This window comes from Coregonus clupeaformis, chromosome 27 (genome assembly GCF_020615455.1).
Source record: "Coregonus clupeaformis isolate EN_2021a chromosome 27, ASM2061545v1, whole genome shotgun sequence".
In the NCBI taxonomy this organism is placed as follows: Eukaryota; Metazoa; Chordata; class Actinopteri; order Salmoniformes; family Salmonidae; genus Coregonus; species Coregonus clupeaformis.
The window spans coordinates 28,863,678-28,880,312 of NC_059218.1; the positions used below are offsets into that span (position 1 = coordinate 28,863,678).

The window sequence follows — 16,635 nt, forward strand, 5'->3', positions numbered from 1 at the left end:
CCCCCACAACCCTGCAAGATGGATGATAGTTTCTCTGTTATACTGTCTGGTATCTTGATTTCAAGGCCTGTAATGACTGTAGCATCATTTTGTGTCGTAATGTGGTCTCTCTCAATCTCTCTCTCTCTATCTCTGTTCACATTCTCACTGTTGCTGTGTTCTTCAGACTACCGCTCTCTGCGCTACAGGAGGAAGTACCTGTCCCTACTGTTGGAGGTGCGCAGACAGAGGCAGGCCCAGAGAGATGGGGAGGAGGAGGAAGCCAGGGAGGAAGAGAGGAGGAGGAAGCAGGAGCTGGAGGAGGAGATGAGGCGACTGGACATGGAGCAGGAGAACAAAAGTAAGGAGACAGAATATTGCTTTCCTTCTATCTCTTTTGCCCTCGCTCTGCCTCTCTCTCTCTGCCTCTCTCGCTCTCTCTCTCTTTCTTGCTCACCTATCTCCCTTCCTTACAATCACCTAATTGTTCTCTTTCTCCCTACCACTGTTATATTTTTGTTCTTGACCTCTTTACCCCTCTCCAAACTCCTTCTCTACACCTGTACATGCGTGTTGCCAAAGACATTTCTGTATGATGACTTAAATATTTCAGCATTCAAGAATTTGTAAGGATCCTTGTCACTCACCGTATGCAGCTCTATGAGTGCTGTATCAACAGTATTGTGTGTGTGTGTGTCTCAGGGCCCGTCTCTCCACCCGTGCCCCTACCCAGGAGGAAGAAGCCTCAGCCCCGGCCTCGCTCCATCCTGCCCACAGCTGCCCACCTGGCCCCTGTCCCCCGGCCCCGCAACAAACAGTTTGAGGTGGGCCATACTCAAAACCCTACACTGGCAACCTTAAATTAATTTGAAACAGTGAAAAGTCATTTGCAGAAAGTAATCTCATGTTTAGTCTCTCGATCTCTGGTGCTAGCAAGCACTAGCTAGCCCATGGACATCATGTTAGTGGAAACCTGCTATTAACTGATCTTGTACCCTTCGACAATCGCTCTCCCACTCTTTCCCCTGACATCCCCTCCTAGTCTCTGATGACTAGATTACATCAGATCAAGCATTAACTGGCAATAGCCGACACCCACATAGCTGATGTTTGTGTCGGAGGTGTAAATTGGTGAGCAGCTGCTCTTGATCATTGTCACAAAGCCACACCCGTCCCACTCGCGTTAAAAGTTCAGAAAGAGAAAGTGTAGGCTATATAGAAATAATTTGACGCTCAAATTAAAAATCATTAAACGAAATAATGAGGATTTCTATCATCCTAATGGAGGTGTAGATTACCTCTCACATTCTAGTGTTCAAACTTGTAAACAAGGCTGTATGGGATTTCTCTTAATACGACTCCATGCAGCCAATGGCAATGTCCACTTTAGGTATAATTCCAGGAGCTGCTTGTGGATTTGACAGCTGTAACACAGTTCTCCGACACCGCCAAAACAACCACTATGCGGATGTCAGCTAATGAGATCTGATTGAATAGAACCCTAAATTTGACCCTAAACTGAGCCTTAAACTACCCTAAGATTTACCCTATACGGTTCCCTCTGTCTCTCCCAGGCCACTCCCTTTGACAACCTGGAGGTGCACTGTGAGCTGGCTGAGCTGGTGGGCCAGGCGGGGGGAGAGGAGCGGGCCAGGGAGAGGAGCAAGAAGAGAAGAAACAACATCCGCTGGTTCAAGGAGACGCAGGCCCGCAAGGTGGTCCGCAATGGTGCCTTCCCCTGCTGGTTCCATGGCATGATCACACGTAGGTCAGTAAGACAGGATGACACACACACACACACATACACACTCTCACTCACTCACTCTCTCTCACACACACACACACACACACACACACAGCATATGTTTTACTATCCTTGTGGGGACCTAAAATTGATTTCCATTCAAAATTATATTTTCCCTAAACCTAACTCCTAACCTTAAACCTAACCCCTAACCCTAATTGTAACCCTAACTCTAATTGTAACCCTAAACCTAACTCCTAAGCCTAAAATAGCCTTTTCCTCATGGGGACCTGTGAAATGTCCCCACGAGGGAGAATTGTCCTTGTTTTACTCTCCTTTTGGGGATTTCCAGTACCCAAGAGAATAGTAATACACACACACACACACACACACACACACTTCAGACTTAATTCTGTCAGATTTCAGTGTGGTTTTAACCACTCTGTGTATGTCTCCTCTCCAGACAAGCGGAGGATCTGATGACGGACAAGCCTGTAGGCTGCTTCCTGATTCGTGTAGGACAGAGCCGGGAGGGCTACACACTAACATACAAGTAAGACTGAGGATGACAATCTCGATCCTAATGACCTTGCCTTTCTGGGCCTTATTCTCATCACATCACATCAGATCAGTGATCACCTTGAGGAAAGGGAGGAAGAGTACGGTTGAGAAGTGTATTTGAACAGGTTGACAGACAAGTAGAAAAAGAGCAGAAGACAGGGTTGTATTCATTAGGCAGTAAACTTTTTGAAATAGATTGGAATGGGGAGGTACTAACTGAACTTGTCAAATTAGAACAGAGATTTTTGTTTTCAAAGTGTGCTGAAAACGACCCAAAGCTATAGCATGACATATAAGACATTAAACCCCTAACTCCTGTTTGCCCCCTCACCCTGTTTGACCGATATGTGCCCTTTACCCTCTGACCTCTCCGTCTATCCGATGTTAGGGGGGCGAACCGCTGCAGGCACTACATGATCGAGATGCAGTCCAACGGGAAGTATGTGATCCTGGGGGAGGATAAAGCCCACCCCTCCCTGCCTGACCTGGTGCAGCACTACAGTCGGGTGGGCATCAAGCCCTTCAACGAGCTGCTCACCACCTCCTGTGGACAGGTCAGCACTTGGGTCAAACCCCTTTAGGGTCTGGCTCCTGTCAAATACTGTCTTGAATATACTCCCAGTTGGCACAGGCTCTGGCAGGACCTGTGTGTAATACTGTACATTAAGAATGGATAATCGAACATTTTATCCATTTCATGTTATTCTGTCTGCTGTTCCAGACATGTGACCAGAACACAGACTACGAGGATTTGAAGGGCCTGGATCACCTGGCCTTGGCTGACTGCGGGAGCACCAAGTCTGGGGAGGAGGGTGAGTCGAGCCTGGATCCGGCCCACCTGGAGCTCCAGCGGCTCTTCCTGCCACAGGGCCAGAACCCCGACCTGGAGGCCCAGAGTCCCCCAGTCCTCAGGCGGATATCTGACCGCAGACACCGGGCAGAGGCTGGAGGAGGAGGGGAGGCCCGGGGAGGGAGGCTCAGGGATGGGGAGAGAGGAAGAGCGGGGGAAGATGAGGAGGGCGAGCGGGACCACAAGAGCAGGCCCTTTCCCCGGTTGTATCCTTCCATCCGATTGGCTATGAGGGAGATCCAGCAGATCCAACAGGTGAGAGGCAATGATGAGGAGAGGGAAGGGGTTGGATAGATGGAGGGAGAGATGTAGAGAGGGAGACTTAATATGTTCAATAGTAAGATGATTGGACAGATATTATAGTTTAGACTTGAACAGTCTATGTATTAAAGGGATGCTTCGGGATTTTGGCAATGAAGCCTTTCATCTACTTCCCTAGAGTCCGATTAACTTGTGGATACCATTTCTATGTCTCTGCGCTGAGACATGAAAATGGTATCCACAAGTTCATCTGCCTCTGGGAAGTATAAAGGGCTTAATTGCCAAAATCCCGAAGTATCCCTTTAATGCTGGATAAAGTCTATCATCATTTCTCAGTTTCAGCTAATTTCCCAATGAAATTACACAAACATCTTCTTGGAATGTCAGGGTCTATAGAACTGGCTGGGTACATCTGGTCTATCGCTAGAACTGTGTCAATTACATATGCGTATAGATAGCAGTCAGTATATGGTGTTGAACCATTAAAATAGCTACGCTGTAGGCATATTCTTTAAAAGTTGTCATTACAAGCCCTCTCTGAAAGATGACGCAACATACTACTTCATTATTCACTATTGCGAAATGGGATTTTTGAATTGATACACTGTAGGTTGAACCCTGTCTTTGTTTTCTTCCAAACCAATCCAGATAATTTCTGAACCTCAGGGTTAATTTTAGGAGCTGACTTTTATGCTGAACCATGATTATCTGAATACATAGCCAAACTGACACAATTCATGCTGGAGTAATAAAGAATCGTGGAATCGTGGATGCATTTGTGATGTTTTCTGTCTTGTGTCTGCAGCACTTTTCAGATGGCCAGGAACAGAGCCCCACTGTCTCTCACAGTCCACCCAAACCCTTCTGGAGGAGGAAAGGTAGGTTATAGTAGCAAGGATCTGTCTTTTTCAGCCATCTATTTCCTGTGTTTGAGGGGTGCAAAATCCACTTGTCACTTAAATCTTGCTGAATTGATTGCTTTCATTTTACTCCTGCGACTCTTTCATACTCTTGCTTGTGCCTGACGTTTTTTCCTGATAATGTTACGACTGCGGAAATGTTTGTAATGACCTGTCAAACACACCCCGTTAATGGCTGAAATGGGCTCAAGGGAATGCATTGTCTTTCCGTTGCGTTTATAAAAACGCTAAAGCTTCGTTGGAGATTTAACACATCATCTCGACACTTACATCACAAGAAAGAGAAGAAATAACTTTATTTTGATGGATGTAAATTTTTTGTGGAATTAAAAAAAAAGTAATAATTTTATACAGTTGAAATATTTACAAATTAGAGGCGCTGAAATGAAAGCAACTTCCGAAAATGAACACTTGGATTATAGTGATATTATGACTGATCTGGCAAACAATGTAAAGTATGTATAGATAGGTGTAATCTGGAGCCAAGCTTTTTGATTTTTAATTAGAGCGTATCCTGCTATTGACACACTTGTTGAATTATGCAACAGAACATGACAACAACAGTAATTAATGAGGTCTAGACAGTGCAGGTAGGCCTAAACAGAGCAAGTTTTTGGTGGTTGCAGCCCTGTTTCACCCCTTTATATTAATGCATGAATATATGCAAATACACCCAGTGCATTTATACAAATGAGGCACATATAATTTTCTTTATTTTAACACAAAATATTTAAAAAAATACCTGATACCATTAGAAAATGTATATATGAGTGCATTCTAAGAGAAGTGTAATTTGACAAATGTAATACCTGAATTCCCACCAAAATCCCTGAACTTTTTAATGTGCTATAATTCAATCAACATCTGATGGATTTGAAACAATGTAAACCATTCTCCAGCTGTTGCATTTATTATAATTGTTTAAAAAACCTTTTAACAATTTGTATGACTGTTACTAGTCATAGTTCTGGCCGGCAGGGCTCAACAAGGCATTGTGCAACATATTGTGTGCAGACATGTCTCTGTCGTGTAGAATAGGGAATCATGTCAGCTCTATGTACAGTGAGGGAAAAAAGTATTTGATCCCCTGCTGATTTTGTACGTTTGCCCACTGAAAAAGACATGATCAGTCTATAATTTTAATGGTAGGTTTATTTGAACAGTGAGAGACAGAATAACAACAAAATCCAGAAAAACTCATGTCAAAAATGTTATAAATTGATTTGCATTTTAATGAGGGAAATAAGTATTTGACCCCTCTGCAAAACATGACTTAGTACTTGGTGGCAAAACCCTTTTTGGCAATCACAGAGGTAAGACGTTTCTTGTAGTTGGCCACCAGGTTTGCACACATCTCAGGAGGGATTTTGTCCCACTCCTCTTTGCAGATCTTCTCCAAGTCATTAAGGTTTTGAGGCTGACGTTTGGCAACTCGAACCTTCAGCTCCCTCCACAGATTTTCTATGGGATTAAGGTCTGGAGACTGGCTAGGCCACTCCAGGACCTTAATGTGCTTCTTCTTGAGCAACTCCTTTGTTGCCTTGGCCGTGTGATTTGGGTCATTGTCATGCTGGAATATCCATCCATGACCCATTTTCAATGCCCTGGCTGAGGGAAGGAGGTTCTAACCCAAGATTTGACGGTACATGGCCCCGTCCATCGTCCCTTTGATGTGGTGAAGTTGTCCTGTCCCCTTAGCAGAAAAACACCCCCAAAGCATAATGTTTCCACCTCCATGTTTGACGGTGGGGATGGTGTTCTTGGGGTCATAGGCAGCATTCCTCCTCCTCCAAACACAGCGAGTTGAGTTGATGCCAAAGAGCTCGATTTTTGGTCTCATCTGACCACAACACTTTCAGCCAGTTCTCCTCTGAATCATTCAGATGTTCATTGGCAAACTTCAGACGGGCCTGTATATGTGCTTTCTTGAGCAGGGGAACCTTGCGGGCGCTGCAGGATTTCAGTCCTTCATGGCGTAGTGTGTTACCAATTGTTTTCTTGGTGACTATGGTCCCAGCTGCCTTGAGATCATTGACAAGATCCTCCCATGTAGTTCTGGGCTGATTCCTCACCGTTCTCATGATCATTGCAACTCCACGAGGTGAGATCTTGCATGGAGCCCCAGGCCGAGGGAGATTACAGTTATTTTGATTACAGTTATTTTTACAGTTATTTTGTGTTTCTCCCATTTGCGAATAATCGCACCAACTGTTGTCACCTTCTCACCAAGCTGCTTGGCGATGGTCTTGTTGCCCATTCCAGCCTTTTGTAGGTCTACAATCTTGTCCCTGACATCCTTGGAGAGCTCTTTGGTCTTGGCCATGGTGGAGAGTTTGGAATCTGATTGATTGATTGCTTCTGTGGACAGGTGTCTTTTATACAGGTAACAAGCTGAGATTAGGAGCACTCCCTTTAAGAGTGTGCTCCTAATCTCAGCTCGTTACCTGTATAAAAGACACCTGGGAGCCAGAAATCTTTCTGATTGAGAGGGGGTCAAATACTTATTTCCCTCATTAAAATGCAAATCAATTTATAACATTTTTGACATGCGTTTTTCTGGATTTTGTTGTTGTTATTCTGTCTCTCACTGTTCAAATAAACCTATCATTAAAATTATAGACTGATAATTTATTTGTCAGTGGGCAAACGTACAAAATCAGCAGGGGATCAAATACTTTTTTCCCTCACTGTATGCCCATTTCATGAATATCCCACACTGCCTCTCACAACCCCACGCTCCACAATGTTGTGCCCGTCTTGAGTGTGCATGCCTTTGTTCTTGCATGTATTTTCATATGCATTTAAATAATCAACACACTCTCGAGCAGAACCGGATATTCAGCTAAGCATTGGTTTAAACTGACTTATGCTATTTTTGTTTGTCTGTTGCAGAGTCATAACCCATGTGATGGAGGGAGTTCATTCAAAGCTGCTATTTGTTGTTTTTGCCCATCTTAATGAGTTTACTGGACCTTATTCTGTCAAGAATTAACCAGATTTGATAAACAAATTGTAAGGAGATACTTCCTTGTTTACTACTGTTTTATTTTGTATGTTTTATTTTGTTAATATAAATGTGTTTTATGTTTCTGAATGTATTCTTATTTTACATGTGTATTTAAATGTAAATTATGCAGTGGGAATTTTACATTCACTGTTTTACTGAATAAATGTGTTTTTAACATTTTAGATATCTGGTTGTCCTTAAGTGTTTTCTTCATAATAATAACATCTGCAGTAAAAAAGCTTAGGACACGGTCCATGCATTCATGAATACATTCTTTAGTTCCAGCATGGCTATCGCTCACTCTTCATATCAGTCATCAGTGAGTTTTCTACAGTTAAAGAATCAGCCAATATGCAGGCAGACCTGTGGAGAGGAGTGGTTTTGGCTTCAACAGATATTACTAGCAGCCAGTGACCACATTCAGAGTAGTAGACAGGTCACAGCCCAGTTTCCCAAACGCATTTTAAGGCTAAGTTCATCTTAGAATCATATGATCTATGGTTCTAACGATGAACTTAGCCTTAAGATGCTTTTAGGAAACCGGGCACAGAACCATAGAGAATTATAGAGGCCTCTTGTGGCCAAAAGGCTGCGTTGTCATGGGCAGTGCCATTGAAGGCTTCCACCATTTTAATGTGGTCAATTGGGTGGGACTTCCAACTTCATTGGCTGATCCCTCCTGGTGACTCTGTTGGAGTCATGTCCAACTTGGTCATCAGGAGGGATCAGCCAATCATGAAGAAGAAAATTGACTTCTTCAAAATGGAGGGACTCAAATTTTCCCTCTGGGGGATTAATAAAGTACTATCTTATGGCGCTGTCACAGACACTATAATGGCAGATATACACTACCGTTCAAAAGTTTGGGGTCACTTAGAAATGTCCTTGTTTTCAAAAGATTTTTTTTTTTTTTTGTCCATTAAAATAACATCAAATTGATCAGAAATACAATGTAGACATTATTAATGTTGTAAATGGCTATTGTAGCTGGAAACGGCTGATTTTTTATGGAATATCTATATAGGCGTACAGAGGCCCATTATCAGCAACCATCAGTCCTGTGTTCCAATGGCAAAAAACTGAAATGCTGATTAAAGAAGCAATAAAACTGGCCTTTTTTATACTAGTTGAGTATCTGGAGCATCAACAATTGTGGGTTCAATTACAGGCTCAAAATGGCCAGAAACAAATAACTTTCTTCTGAAACTCGTCATTCTATTCTTGTTCTGAGAAATGAAGGCTATTCCATGCGAAAAATTGCCAAGAAACTGAAGATCTCGTACAACGCTGTGTACTATTCCCTTCACAGAACAGCGCTAACTGGCTCTAACCAGAATAGAAAGAGCAGTGGGAGGCCCCGGTGCACAACTGAGCAAGAGGACAAATACATTAGTGTCTAGTTTGAGAAACAGGCGCCTCACAGGTCCTCAACTGGCAGCTACATTAAATAGTAACCGCAAAACACCAGTCTCAACTTCAACAGTGAAGAGGCGACTCCGGGATGCTGACCTTCTAGGCAGAGTTGCAAAGAAAAAGCCATATCTCAGACTGGCCAATAAAAGGAAAAGATTAAGATGGACAGTCTGAGAAGTTGCATTTTCTTTGCAACTCTGCCTAGAACGTCAGCATCCCGGAGTGGGCTTAATGGGTAGTGGGCTCAAGGTATGTTTACCCGAGATAATTAGGCCTATATCATTCTAATCACTAATAACCATACTGCCATTAATCTCATAGGCTACTTGTAATTCTTCCATATTTCATTAGTTAAGTAGGCAGTTTACCATTTCTTCATCCATGTATGCATTGGATTGCTCGTCCAACTTGCTGTGATGAAATGCAAGGACACTGTGGTAGGCCAGTGACGTGCCAAATAGGTCAGAGGGAGGGGTGATGTCAGGGAGGGGATTCTGTACTCTCTTTAGCGTTCATATTTTAAAAAAAAAACATTTTCGCACATTGTAAATCCTCAAATGATTTACCTCACAAGTGGTTTGTACATTCTGTTGTTTGTAAAAATGAATGAAAAGAATGTCAAACGATATACCACGGGGGGCCAGTATGAAAAAATAATAATTATATATATAATAATGTATGCACTCACTAACTGTAAGTCGCTCTGGATAAGAGCGTCTGCTAAATGACTAAAATGTAAAATGTAAATATACAGCGTCTACAGGGGCTAACTTTAACTCACCACTAGCTCTGATTGCAGAAGACAAATGTTAGCTGGCGTCGGGTAAGTTTGGCGTTATACATAGCTTGGGCTTTGTCGAGTAAGGCTTAATTATGTATTTAGATTGTAGTTAGGTATTGTAGATAGGCCCGCAGCACGAAGCTAGCTAGCTAGCTAGCCGTTATTATTTATTTTTTCAAACAAAGTCAACACAGTAGCCATTGCTAGCTAGCCAACACGACCAGCTAACTGTACTGCAGTAGCTAAATACAATATATTTGTGCTAGCTAGCCAACGTTTAATTTTTGCTGCGTTATGAAAGGAACTAGACATGGACACAAATTATCTGTTTAGTGTGTTCACACACTATTGGTAGTTTGTTGTAACCAAGTATTGGTGCTAAACTGTGTGTTATTGGATGCTAGCATGCTAGTTAGCTATGGTGTCATAGTTAGGCATCGTGGGCTGCTGTGGGTAGTTATTGTAGGTTAGCATTGTTTTCGGCGGTGCCGGGTGTAGCACGAAGCTAGCTAGCTAGCCGTTTTTCAAACAAAGTCAACAGAGTAGCCATTGCTAGCTAGCCAACACGACCAGCTAACTGTACTGTAGTAGCTAAATACAATATACTTGTGCTAGCTAGCCAACGTTTAATTATTGCTGCGTTATGAAAGGAACTAGACACGGACACGAATTATCTGTTTAGTGTGTTAACACACTATTGGTAGTTTGTTGTAACCAAGTATTGGTGCTAAACTGTGTGTTATTGGATGCTAGCATGCTAGTTAGCTATGGTGTCATAGTTAGGCATCGTGGGCTGTTGTGGGTAGTTATTGTAGGTTAGCATTGTTTTCGGCGGTGCCGGGTGTAGCACGAAGCTAGCTAGCTAGCCGTTTTTCGAACAGAGTCAACACAGTAGCCATTGTGTGCTGTACTGTGGCAGCTAAATACAATTTATTTGTGCTAGCTAGCCAACGTTTAATTATTGCTGCGTTATGAAAGGAACTAGACACGGACACGAATTATCTGTTTAGTGTGTTAACACACTATTGGTGGTTTGTTGTGACCAAGTGTTGGTGCTAAACTGTGTGTTATTGGATGCTAGCATGCTAGTTAGCTATGGTGTCATAGTTAGCTAGCTGAATAAAGTGGGTTGAGTCTATTCCTTGAAACATTGAACCGCTGTGGTTCACAACAATTCTGATTTCTAAAGGTGGAAGTTGGGAGAGTTTTTTGTTCGGATGGTTCAGTGAAACAATTATAGTTTCTGAGGTGGAAGTTTTGGTGAGGGAGGCCCTGCTCTCTCCTCTCCCAGATGTTTAGTTCATTTCATTCCGATCTCCTCTGCATTATTGTAGCCATTTGCTACAGCCTGTCAACTATGCCTCTGCCTATCCCTGTTCTCTCCTCTCTGCACAGGCTACACAAACGCCTCACACCGCGTGGCTGCTGCCTCTCTAACCTGGTGGTCCCTGCACGCACCCCCACACCTAGAGTTCCAGGTCTCAGGCAGCCTCTGGAACTGCCGTTCTGCTGCCAACAAAGCTGACTTCATCCCAGCCTATGCTAACCTCCAGTCCCTCGACTTCCTGGCGCTGACGGAAACATGGATTACCACTGAAAACACTGCTACTCCTACTGCTCTCTCCTCGTCTGACCATGTGTTCTCGCATACCCCGAGAGCATCTGGTCAGAGGGGTGGTGGCACAGGAATCCTCATCTCTCCCAAGTGGACATTCTCAATTTTTCCCCTAACCCATCTGTCTATCTCCTCATTTGAATTCCATGCTGTCACAGTCACTAGCCCATTTAAGCTTAATATCCTTGTCATCTATCGCCCTCCAGGTTCCCTTGGAGAGTTCATCAATGAGCTTGACGCCTTGATAAGTTCCTTTCCTGAGGATGGCTCACCCCTCACAGTTTTGGGGGATTTCAACCTCCCTACGTCCACATTTGACTCATTTCTCTCTGCCTCCTTCTTTCCACTCCTCTCCTCTTTTGACCTCACCCTCTCACCGTCCCCCCCTACTCACAAGGCAAGCAATACGCTTGACCTCATCTTTACTAGATGCTGCTCTTCTACTAATCTCACTGCAACTCCCCTCCATGTCTCCGACCACTACTTTGTTTCCTTTTCTCTCTCGCTCTCCTCCAACACTACTCACTCTGCCCCTACACAGATGGTAATGCGCCGCCGCAACCTTCGTTCTCTCTCTCCCACTACTCTCTCCTCTTCCATCCTATCATCTCTTCCCTCTGCTCAATCCTTCTCCCTCCAATCTCCTGATTCTGCCTCCTCAACCCTCCTCTCCTCCCTTTCTGCATCCTTTGACTCTCTGTGTCCCCTATCCTCCCGGCCGGCTCGGTCCTCCCCTCCAGCTCCGTGGCTTGATGACTCATTGCGAGCTCACAGAACAGAGCTCCGGGCAGCGGAGCGGAAATGGAAGAAAACTAAACTCCCTGCCGACCTGGCATCTTTTCACTCCCTCCTCTCTACATTTTCTTCATCTGTTTCTGCTGCTAAGGCCACTTTCTACCACTCTAAATTCCAAGCATCTGCCTCTAACCCTAGGAAGCTCTTTGCCACATTTTCCTCCCTGCTGAATCCTCCCCCCTCCTGAATCCCCCCCTCCTCTCTCTCGTGGATGACTTCGTCAACCACTTTGAAAAGAAGGTTGACGACATCCGATCCTCGTTTGTTAAGTCTAATGACACTGCTGGTCCTACTCACACTGCCCTACCCTATGCTTTGACTTCTTTCTCCCCTCTCTCCAGATAAAATCCTGCGACTTGTGACTGCAGGCCGCCCAACAACCTGCCCGCTTGACCCCATCCCCTCCTCTCTTCTCCAGACCATCTCCGGTGACCTTCTCCCCTACCTCACCTCGCTGATCAACTCATCCTTGACCGCTGGCCATGTCCCTTCCGTCTTCAAGAGAGCGAGAGTTGCACCCCTTCTCAAAAAACCAACACTCGATCCCACTGATATCAACAACTACAGACCAGTATCCCTTCTTTCTTTTCTTTCCAAAACTATTGAGCGTGCCGTCTTTAGCCAACTCTCTTGCTATCTCTCTCAGAATGACCTTCTTGATCCAAACCAGTCAGGTTTCAGGACTGGTCATTCAACTGAGACTGCTCTTCTCTGTGTCACGGAGGCTCTCCGCACTGCTAAAGCTAACTCTCTCTCCTCTGCTCTTGTCCTTTTAGACCTGTCTGCTGCCTTTGATACTGTGAACCATCAGATCCTCCTCTCCACCCTCTCCGAGCTGGGCATCTCCGGCGCGGCTCACTCCTGGATTGCATCCTACCTGACCGGTCGCTCCTACCAAGTGGCGTGGCGAGAAGCTGTCTCCGCACCACGTGCTCTCACCACTGGTGTCCCCCAGGGCTCAGTTCTAGGCCCTCTCCTATTCTCCCTATACACCAAGTCACTTGGCTCTGTCATATCCTCACATGGCCTCTCCTATCATTGCTACGCTGACGATACACAACTAATCTTCTCCTTTCCCCCTTCTGATAACCAGGTGGCGAATCGCATCTCTGCATGTCTGGCAGACATATCAGTATGGATGACGGATCACCACCTCAAGCTGAACCCTGGCAAGACGGAGCTGCTCTTCCTCCCGGGGAAGGACTGCCCGTTCCATGATCTCGCCATCACGGTTGACAACTCCGTTGTGTCCTCCTCCCAGAGTGCGAAGAGCCTTGGCGTGACCCTGGACAACACCCTGTCGTTCTCCGCTAACATCAAGGCGGTGACCCGATCCTGCAGGTTCATGCTCTACAACATTCGGAGATACGACCCTGCCTTACACAGGAAGCGGCACAGGTCCTAATCCAGGCACTTGTCATCTCCCCGTCTGGATTACTGCAACTCGCTGTTGGCTGGCCTCCCTGCCTGTGCCATTAAACCCCTACAACTCATCCAGAATGCCGCAGCCCGTCTGGTGTTCAACCTTCCCAAGTTCTCTCACGTCACCCCCTCCTCCGCACACTCCACTGGCTTCCAGTTGAAGCTCGCATCCGTTACAAGACCATGGTGCTTGCCTATGGAGCAGTGAGGGGGAACGGCACCTCCGTACCTTCGGGCTCTGATCAGTCCCTACACCCAAACGAGGGCATTGCGTTCATCCACCTCTGGCCTGCTGGCTCCCTTCCTCTGCGGAAGCATAGTTCCCGCTCAGCCCAGTCAAAACTGTTCGCTGTTCTGGCACCCCAATGGTGGAACAAGCTCCCTCACGACGCCAGGACAGCGGAGTCACTCACCACCTTCCGGAGACATTTGAAACCCCACCTCTTTAAGGAATACCTGGGATAGGATAAAGTAATCCTTCTACCCCCCCCCAAAAAAAAAATAAAAAAAAAGTGTAAAGAGGTTTTCCCACTGGCTATAGGGTGAATGCACCAATTTGTAAGTCGCTCTGGATAAGAGCGTCTGCTAAATGACGTAAATGTGCCCTTGAGCAAGGCACTTAACCCTAATTGCTCCTGTAAGTCGCTCTGGATAAGAGCGTCTGCTAAATGACTAAAATGTAAATGTAAATGTAAGCTCTCTGTCTCCCTCCTGTGGTTGATAATGATATAGGCCTATAGCCCACACACCTTGTTTGGGCCATTATATCATCACAGCAGGTGGTGGAGCTGAAGACAAGGCAATACAGAGTCTAGATGTTGGCCCCAATATTTACTTCCATTACAAAAGATCCAACAGTGTGGCTTTTGCACCATGACAAAAATTAAGCAATGAACACTTTCCAGCATAGAATATTCAGCAATCAGCAGTGATTCTGCATAGATTATGTGAAATGATGTGATATTATGATGTTGCCCTTGCAGATTATATTCCCTCCATCCCTTGGCAGGTATGCAAGCAGACATAAGCTCTGTGGTCCATGTCCTTGTGTGACACAGGGAGGCTTGGGGCTAGGCAGTTTCTATGGCAACAGAGGAAGAGCGATGCTGCAGTAAACAGTGAGGTGGTGAGCCCGGAGATGATGCCTGAAAAGGCTGGTTCTTCCTTGCTCTTCTCAAGCTCTACCCTGCTGCTCCCATTGTCATGGCTACTGGGCAGTCTTTGGGCCATGCCATTGGCAAAGCATTATAAAGAAGGAGGCTAAATCTCAAGTGTAGTATATCAGTCACACCAAAGCACGTAGGATTACACAGGCAGAACACAAGGCATATGTACCCACCTTTTCAAGCGGTTGATAGAACCATTTCCTTTGACGGCACCTGAGGTCACCTTTTATTCTCTATCATCAAACCACTTTTATAGTATCGATGTGCTTTGGGACAGGTAAATATAGGGCCCAATAAACCATTTTCCTTTACAAAACCAGTACAAAGGATATGACAGATTATCATTTTATTGGTACACTGTACAATTTTGATTGACAACAAGTTAAATTATTACATTGATTGACTAGGGTGCTACAATTTTTTTTATCTCTCTCAAATGGCTACCATTTGCACCAGAAAACTGGTTACGAATAGAAAAATACAAAACCACATGTACAGATTTGTGAGGGGAAAGAATGTACAATGAAAAACATGTTGGAGTTTAGAAAGCTATAGTACATTTGGTGAAGAGAAATAAAAACAGTGGGGCAGGATTGATAAAGGCAGCATGAAATGACTCGAGAACGAAGCTGCCGTAGCAAACATGGAGAAAACAGAATTGCACTTTTTTGTCTGTTCTTTTTCTAGGATTAAAAAAGAGAGAAGGTCCAAGGTCCACAAGCAGAGCTGAAATACATTGAGGAAAACCCTCACAGGTTTCACAGCTACTTCAGCATTCATCCAGTGCATCTTCAGTCCAAGGGAGACTTCAGTAGATAAAACAGAGAGGGCCACAAAAGCACTCCCAAACCTCTAGCTCTTGGATGATGATGATGATGATGATGATGACTATGCAGACCAATGGGAACTGGGATAATGTAGTTAAGGCTTGGGTTAACAACAACTCAGAGCGGACATGTACATTACACAGTATATTTCACACAGTAGAAGGTGTAATATTATGTGTAGTGATGTTTAACGAGTGTATTACATATTACACAGTATGTTTCACACAGTAGAAGGTGTAATATTATGTCTAGTGATGTTTAACGAGTGTATTACATATTACACAGTATGTTTCACACAGTAGAAGGTGTAATATTATGTCTAGTGATGTTTAACGAGTGTATTACATATTACACAGTATGTTTCGGTAGTCACTTTCTGGACAAGCTGCAAAGCCGGAAGTTCTACTTCTCTTCTTAAAATAAAATCAGATTTTAAATCTAACCACACTGCTAACCTCAAATCTTTGACTTTGCAGCTTGGCTATATTGCGGGAACAATATGTTTCACACAATAGTAGATGTAATATGTCTAGTGATGTGACTGTACTCTGAGAAGGCTGCCATTAGAGGAGGGATTGCTGTATAAATGTATTCCCACAGCAGGTGCTAAAGTTTGTATTCACAGAATTGTATTAAACATAAGCCACAATGAGGTTGGCCTAGACAAAAAGGAGGCTGTCATTGAGACAGAAACAAGACATACAAATCAACACTCATACAAACACACAGTGGATGATATTGCCTGATGTCCAATTGTAAAACTGAGCTGTCGAACGTTATCAACTACCAAAGACAGGAGGGGCGATCACCTACACAAACTGGTACACTACATACACATTCACACACAAAAACATATACATGCACAGTTTCAAACTGCCAAAAAGTGCTGTCTTGTGCTCGAACATTTCACACTGTTGGTTGTTGCACCAACAAATGTATTATTTGCATTGACTGCCATTTCAAAAGCAACAGACACCCTGAAGACAACCGTCTTCATCACCACATACTAATGTAGGTAGAACAGAAGGAGTTAAGGCCACATGGGGAAAATCAACAGATCATCTCCATTTATCCAGGGTAAAAAAGGTTAAAGTAAAAGTGTTTGCATCAGATGTCATAAATGCATATCAATCCTTGCTATGTCAGTTCCCCCTACACACCCAAGACTGCAATGTCCTGCTTGTCTGTTTCAAGATGATGAGGTGTGACAACATATGAAGCCCCTTGTCAGTAGATCACAGGTTGACGGAGTATGTTCTTCTACTCAGCAGGCATCATTGAGCTCCAGTGCTTT

General features: G+C 44.3%; 1 protein-coding gene across 1 annotated transcript in view; it reads left to right on the forward strand.

Annotated features, from left to right (window-relative positions):
- The window catches only part of LOC121541711 (myosin-IIIb), a 51,871-nt gene extending 44,392 nt beyond the window's left edge, over positions 1 to 7,479 (forward strand). Inside the window, exons 23-30 of the mRNA XM_045208117.1 lie at positions 167 to 340; positions 682 to 803; positions 1,554 to 1,747; positions 2,187 to 2,276; positions 2,673 to 2,838; positions 3,006 to 3,389; positions 4,201 to 4,273; positions 7,208 to 7,479. Of these exons, the coding sequence (XP_045064052.1) occupies positions 167 to 340; positions 682 to 803; positions 1,554 to 1,747; positions 2,187 to 2,276; positions 2,673 to 2,838; positions 3,006 to 3,389; positions 4,201 to 4,273; positions 7,208 to 7,215 (1,211 nt within the window). The 3' untranslated portion in view covers positions 7,216 to 7,479. The remainder of the gene's footprint in view (positions 1 to 166; positions 341 to 681; positions 804 to 1,553; positions 1,748 to 2,186; positions 2,277 to 2,672; positions 2,839 to 3,005; positions 3,390 to 4,200; positions 4,274 to 7,207) is intronic.
- The last annotated feature ends 9,156 nt before the right edge of the window (positions 7,480 to 16,635 follow it).